Source organism: Eimeria mitis, genomic scaffold (genome assembly GCF_000499745.2).
Source record: "Eimeria mitis Houghton genomic scaffold, Emh_scaff2899, whole genome shotgun sequence".
Taxonomy (NCBI): domain Eukaryota; phylum Apicomplexa; class Conoidasida; order Eucoccidiorida; family Eimeriidae; genus Eimeria; species Eimeria mitis.
Genome location: NW_013571238.1, coordinates 3878 through 4090, shown reverse-complemented (window position 1 = coordinate 4090; position 213 = coordinate 3878). Strand labels below are relative to the sequence as shown.

The window sequence follows — 213 nt, the reverse complement described above, 5'->3', positions numbered from 1 at the left end:
CTGCTGCTGCTGCTGCAGCGAGTTTAATGTATATATATGTTGGCTGTGTTCGTTTGCTTCGCCCTCACTATCACCCCCTTCTTCTTCTTCTTCTTCTTCTTCTTCTTCTTCTTCTCCTCCCTCTTCTCTTTCTCTTTCTCTTTCCCTTTCTCTCTGTTCTTTTCTTTCTTTTCTTTCTCTTTCTATCTCTTCTCTCTCTATTTCTCTTTCTCT

General features: G+C 40.8%; 1 protein-coding gene across 1 annotated transcript in view; it reads right to left on the bottom strand.

Annotated features, from left to right (window-relative positions):
* EMH_0060060 (uncharacterized protein) overlaps positions 1 to 213 on the bottom strand; it is a gene marked incomplete at both ends in the record, with an annotated part of 3608 nt that overhangs the window by 2897 nt on the left and 498 nt on the right. Inside the window, one exon of the mRNA XM_013497743.1 lies at positions 69 to 213. Coding sequence (XP_013353197.1) covers positions 69 to 213 — 145 coding nt within the window. The remainder of the gene's footprint in view (positions 1 to 68) is intronic.